The sequence below is a fragment of the Manduca sexta genome, chromosome 1 (genome assembly GCF_014839805.1).
Source record: "Manduca sexta isolate Smith_Timp_Sample1 chromosome 1, JHU_Msex_v1.0, whole genome shotgun sequence".
Classification (NCBI taxonomy): domain Eukaryota; kingdom Metazoa; phylum Arthropoda; class Insecta; order Lepidoptera; family Sphingidae; genus Manduca; species Manduca sexta.
This window is the reverse complement of record NC_051115.1, coordinates 3,221,029-3,227,532: the sequence shown is the minus strand read 5'-3', so window position 1 is coordinate 3,227,532 and position 6,504 is coordinate 3,221,029. Positions and strand designations below refer to the sequence as shown.

The 6,504-nt window shown below is 37.4% G+C and overlaps 1 protein-coding gene across 1 annotated transcript; it reads right to left on the bottom strand.

Moving 5' to 3' along the window:
- Nucleotides 1-552: 552 nt before the first annotated feature.
- Nucleotides 553-5,936, bottom strand: LOC115451536. The gene is made up of 5 exons (XM_030179889.2): nt 5,392-5,936; nt 4,201-4,467; nt 3,434-3,575; nt 1,973-2,133; nt 553-911 (listed from the first exon to the last, which is right to left on the bottom strand). Exons 1-5 carry the CDS (start codon nt 5,756-5,758, stop codon nt 781-783), a joined length of 1,068 nt encoding a protein of 355 aa, XP_030035749.2. The 5' UTR covers nt 5,759-5,936; the 3' UTR covers nt 553-780.
- Nucleotides 5,937-6,504: the final 568 nt, after the last annotated feature.

Genomic DNA, 6,504 nt, shown 5'->3' with positions numbered 1-6,504 from the left:
ATCGCCATTCTGTCTGTTGGCTTGTCGAGGGATAATGATATCATCAGATGGCTATCTCATGCCTTTTGACAAAATCATGCTGTCTTGTTAAGATGCTTCTTCTATGACAGAAGGACCCAAGATTACAGGAAGGAACACGCGCCGGCAAAATATTACAAAGCCCAATGATTTCTTATGTTTACGCGAATGTTAGACATTAAATTTAAACATTTTTTTCGGATTTTGTCGCGGTTTTTTTCATGAGACTTTGCAGTTTTCATGGTCTTACTTTCAATCTCTCCGTGACCATAATTATGTATGAAATTATTCATATTTAGTATGAAAAACAACTGAGTTACCGAAAAATACAATTGAATTGCCTTAAATATGAGAATAATTATTACGATTACATTAAAAACATAGTGTCTTAGGGACACTTCAACCAGTATAAAATAGCAGCATAACGTAGTTATCCCATAAAGATTTTTTTGTGTTTATGAGAGTGTAGTTTAAAGTAGACAAACTTTTAGGCACTAAAAAGTGGAATGGAAGGGAAGAAATTGAATTTACTAATAAGACTGATTTTAATTCTTTAATTAACTGTGATTTGTAATAAATACTTATACAAATTTAATGTATTTTATTTGAGCCTTTATTACGCGATTGTAGAACAGTCAAAGAGCTCAAAAAAACTACTCTATAGGAGGGGACCAGTAGGCACTAAAAATATTACAGGGGACTAGTGAGCACAGGGTACGAATTTCAGGGGACCAGTAGGTGCGGAGCCGGTTCTGCTGATGTTTACGTCAAAACCAGTCTTCCTCTCTTGTCAACGATGCCCACTCGCTGCATCCAGCTAATAAACCCTCTGTTCTGTCTCATGTCCGCCTTCTTCCCTCCCACGCACTCTGAGAGAGGTCTTCTGTGCCACACTGAAAAATATTGTTTGGTACCAGTGGTATATCAAAAATAATTTTAACAAAACATTAAACCGCCTTCAAAAACCAAAAAATAATTTCATATATCAGGTATATATTGGATACCAATTTTGGAGTCGTTGCCTAATTAAAATTGCAATCTGGAGAGATATTCTTTCGAATAAAAAAAGGATTTCCCAAATCGGTTCATAAATGAGCGAGTTCTGAGGTAACTAATAAAAAATCACGTCGAATTGATAACCTCCTTTTTTTGAAATCGGTTAAAAATAACGCATCCTACTAATATTATAAATGCGAAAGTTTGTGAGGATGTATGTTTGTTCATCTTTCACGAAAAAACTACTGAACGGATTTGGATAAAACTTTACAGTAATATTGGTTATACATTAGACTAACACATAGGCTACAATTTATAATGATTTTGTGTAATTTGGTCACAATATAATGATACATATCGAGGAAGTCGGAAAAAAAACCCGGAAAACTACTTCACGCGGGCAAGGCGCGAGCAATAGCTAATAATAATATGCATCGGGAATTGCTGTATTTTCATAGATTAATTGGCACATGTGTATCACTTTGCAATGTTTGTTTGAACTAGAGATGTGATATTAAGACGGGTGTTTAGCAATCAGCCCATCACCGGATCTTAATGTCGGAAGAAAGTAGAAAAAAATGCTATAAAAACCGCAAAATAATTTTATTTCGATATCCAACATTCAGATTGTGGAACGGACTACCGAGGTGAATGTCTGCAGTTTCAAATCCCAAGGCCACACACCTCTGACTTTTCTAAAGTTATGTGTGTATTTGTGAATTATCGCTTGCTTTAACGGTGAAGGAAAACATCGTGAGGAAACCTGCATACCTGAGAAGTTCTCTATAGGAATTTTCGAGGGTGTGTGAAGTCTACCCATCCGCACTAGGCCAGCGTGGTGGACTAAGGCCTAATCTCAGTAGTAGAGGAGGCCCGTGCAGTGGGACAGTATATAATACAGGGCAGATATTATTATATCTAACATTATCGTAAACATAAAGAATCAAAAACCCCTTACCAACATTATAAAAACATGAATTCAAATCCATTTCACAATGGTTAACGAAAACTCGTCTCTCTCCCGAGCTGGATACGGCACATTCTGGATCGTAATTATCTGGGCAGGATATAGGGCAGGTATGGGAACAATACCTTCCATCTACACCTATGCTTAAAGACCTAGAAGATTACCAACAGTTTAAAGAACGTTGTAAGAATCACAAGTCGAATGGATGAGATAAGCTTGAGACCGAAAAGGTGGCACGAAATGAGGGAGGCCTTCACTTAGCAGTGGGACTCTACGGGTTGTGGATGATGATAATAATGATGATGATGGTCGTGGTCGTGATGATGATCGTGATGATGATGTTGATGATCATGATCATGATAAAAACGTACAATGTAGTGACGCACATAAACAAACTACTTTTATTCCTAAAAGGTAGGCAAAGGGAAGACTAGAGCACAATTTTTTCACGTATATTCTGTCACTAGACTTTTTTATACTAGACAATGTGACCTTTGCCTCTGCACCTGATAGTAAGTGGAGTGGGGTCCAATAGAGTAGACTGACGAGAGATTACCCCTCAGTCGACACAATCATGCCTGTTGGAATCAGATATACACAGGCTGATCCCGGAACGCGAAGCACGTGGGCCACTATGGCGAGTTTTAACACCTTGTATGGTGGTCACTATCTGGGCGGATATAAAATAACAACTTTATTGCAACAAAAGAACACAGAAATACTAACATTAAGAATTGCTTAAACAATAATTTGCATATCTTAGTTAAGCATTACAATAATTATCGGGGGTCCCCAAACTAGGTTATGTCTGTATCTTGGGATCTTATAATGAGAGTCAAAATCTCATGAATATCCTACCAGCAAAATATTTTGATTTCGCCCAGATACCAAGCGTACACAAGGTGTTAAAACCTTCCAGAGTAGCCTACATGCTTGCCTTCTATTATCAGCCTGTGTATGTCCTTCAAACTGGCTAGAATGGGTTAACTAAGGGTAGTCATCTCTTTCAGAGGAGATCTTTCGCTGCAGGTCGTGTTCGCTTCCATAGTCGGCAGCCAGAGGTCCTGGCGAGCGGTGCCACACTTCTGTAAGGTGGTCATCTCGCAAAAGGAGGGTGCCGAGAGGGATCGGGGGAGGGAGGATCCCTCCCGCCGCCAGAGGAGACGTAGGAGGCGCCGGGACGACTGACCGGCGTCTCCCAACCTGTGGACTGGGGGCGTTTGGAGAATTCCACCACGGTATCCCCTGCCTGTCGTAAAAGGCAAAAGTAGAAAAGGCTAGAATTAACTCCTTCAAACAAGCCGGCATGAGTCTGAGGGTAATCATCTCTCGTCAGTCGCTATCTGGACTCCACTTCCATCAGGTGCAGAGACTCACTTTGCTGACTCCGCATAAACAATAGTTAAATAGTGTCGCTTGAATACAAGAGCTGACTAAGATGAAATCTGTTACCTTCTAGAAGATAAACTTCTCCTGGATTTGTCCATTGGGCTAGGTCTTGGAGGAGGTAATGGCATTGGATTGTAGGAAAATGGTCTCTCAGTGTTATGAGATGCGATATTTCTACATCTTTCTAATTCTATTTGCTTATATCCTGGAAATCAAAGAGTTGTAAGATTATATAGAGCGCATTGGGAAGATTGTCATACAAACATTTTGCGCTCATGCGATGGTTCAATCTACCGTGAAATAGCAAAACATCAATGTAAAATACTTCAGTTCCACGTCATGATTTGCCCGTTGTTAATGCGAATATTAGAATATTTTCTGTAAATATATTTTTGTATTAATGTCTAAGGACGCTGACATCTTGTCATACGGACATTAAATAAGACAGCGACTTATTACTATTGGTAATAACTTTTGGAACAAAAATTTTACCCTGATGTTCGGTCTATAACTAACTATATAGTGTAATACTTTTTATTGCTTTGAATGACGAGACGAGCTTGCCGTTCGCCTGGTGGTAAGCGATCCATAAACAGTAAAAACACCAACACCTTGAATTACAAAGTATTTGGTATTCCACTGCGCTCGTGTGAGACATGAGATGTTAATTATTATGTCCAGTAGTTACACTGGCTACAATATTTTTCTAACTGGAACACAACAGACTACACATTGCTTGGCGGTAGAAATAGGCGGACTCTCACATATTATGAGAGACCTATCAGTAAATCATGTCTTTTCACCAGACTCTTTGTTAAACCCATACTTACGATTTTCTTCATATTTAAAATTGCAGTTAACTTTTCTAAAATAGCAATCGTTCAGAAACAACCTATATTTTAATTGTCCGTTGTCTTTCTTGACTCCGCAAACAGAATTCAAAGTGTTATTACAGTCTAAATTGGCGCAGTCGATAAACTTTTTCTTTGGTTTCTCTTTCTTTTGTATATTTGCTTCTTTATTTCTTTCTGTCTTAGATGTTTCTACATTTTCATTGTTTTTGCCTGATATGAAAACTATGTCTTCGTTTGGCGCTTCTGTAGAAGAAAATACATTTTGGTCAAATGTTGGTAATGTCTTGTTAAATTTACATATAATAAAACGGTAACAGGTCGATGTCTGTACATTAAAGATATTGTAGAAAACTAATGGGGTATCTTTAATAGAGCAACAGATACCAGATACCAAAATAACAGTTTTTCTGGTGGTAGGATATATTTATATCCGCCCGGATAGCGACCACCGTACACAAGGTGTTAAAACCCGCCATAGTGGCACATGTTTGTCGCGTTCCGGGATCAGCCTGTGTATATTCCGTTCCAACAGGCATAATTGTGTCGACTGAGGGGTAATCTCTCGTCAGTCGACATTCTATTGCACTCCACTAACGTTACCATCAGGTACAGTGGGGTCATTTTGATCGTATAAAAAGTCCTGGATTAGCTTAATGGCTAGTTTTTATACTAAAAAAGTAATAGGGAAAATCGTAGACGGTGTTGCGAGCAAAATCTATTTTGGGAATCACCAGAATTGCCTTTTTATTGAGTGGAAGTATGGACATAAAAGCGGCGATAGCCTAGTTAGGAGTGGAACAGACTGGCGGGACGAATGTCTGCAGGTCCAAAACCCAAACACAGCTCCGACTTTTCTAAACTTAGTGTGTTGCGTGAGTACCTTGCTCGGTGAAGTTAAACATCGCGACAAAACCCGCATAACTGAGAAGTTCTCTAAAAGAATTTCGAAAGTCAAGTCTGCTAACCTGGTCTAGGCAAACGAGGTAGACTACGGCCTAATCCCTTTGAATAGTCGAGAAGGTCCGTGCCCACTCGGACAGTATACAATACGGAGTAGACACAAATTCAAGCTTAATTTTTTGTGTAAGATTTTTATTTGATATATCCAAGATTCAAATGACTTTCGGATGGCTAGCCGGTAGGATAAAGCAAGATAAATAAACTTACCAGTCTCAATTCTAACATTCCGATCATTCATAATGTCTCCAACTGTTTTCCTATATAATATATCTCCTATCTTCATTTTATCATCATCGAAATTCCTCTGAACTTCTTTTTCATTTGGCACAAAGACTACGTCTTCTGTTGCTTCTATTTCTGCTTCTGTGGTCGTTGTCTCTGGTATCATTAATTTTGTATTCTCTGTTGTTTCTGTTGTTTTTGGTTCGTTTATTATATTTTGAGGTTGGTCTACGACATCAGCATGGCCAGAATTTATTACTATGACATCGGAATTATTGGCTGTATGGCATTTCGTGTTAATAATTAGAACGGGGACTAAAACGGCGGGAAATAAAAAGTACGGCGCCGCCATTTTGTTTTTGTTTATTTTTAAATCATGATTTGTTTTTAATATTTTACCTCAGAAAATCCACTGTTTTTAATATTTTGCCGTATTTTAGTATTATGTTTCTATTACTTGTTTTATAAAGCACAAGTATGAACAATTCAGTTAGGCAATACAGATTTGCGAACAATGGGTGAGAAACAATAGATTTTTGTTTTCAAAACTAAACCTATGTTTTCTAAATAATTACGAGTACCTACACTATTAAGTAATTCGCCATAGACTGAAAATATGGCCAGTGTTTCTAACTAGCTATTGATCAGACGTCCCATACTGATAATGTGAGAGATAATACAGCAATCGTAAACAAAAACAAAATTAACTTATCTTTCACAATGGAGAAAATTTTAAAATTAATTTATAATATATTGAGTAACTTTAGAATAATACGTTACAATAAAAAAATATAACTATGCCCTCGTGTTTTTTACTTTACTGTAATCAAAAAAGTGTACGCAAATTTTTACAGCGCCATCTCTGATCAACGCTTTAAACTAGCTTACAATCCGGTAGACTATTTTTGTAACTGTTAAGTGCTTCATTACAATATCAATAGATGGCGTTGAATTACATTTTTTGTTTCTATAATTTACCACTAGATGTCACTGCCTTGCATACTATTTAACAAGCGAATAAAATATATCAATAAAAATAATATTAACAAGTAGTTATACTAACAACATTAGACATTATATCCGATCAATAATATACCT

Coding starts and splice junctions, on each gene's coding strand:
- LOC115451536 (XM_030179889.2), bottom strand. CDS start 5,758: ATGGCGGCGCCGTACTTTTTATTTCCCGCCGTTTTAGTCCCCGTTCTA. Junction 4,468..5,391: donor GAATGTTAGAATTGAGACTG/GTAAGTTTATTT, acceptor TTTCTTCTACAG/AAGCGCCAAACGAAGACATA. Junction 2,134..3,433: donor AGAAGTTTATCTTCTAGAAG/GTAACAGATTTC, acceptor GTAATCTTCTAG/GTCTTTAAGCATAGGTGTAG.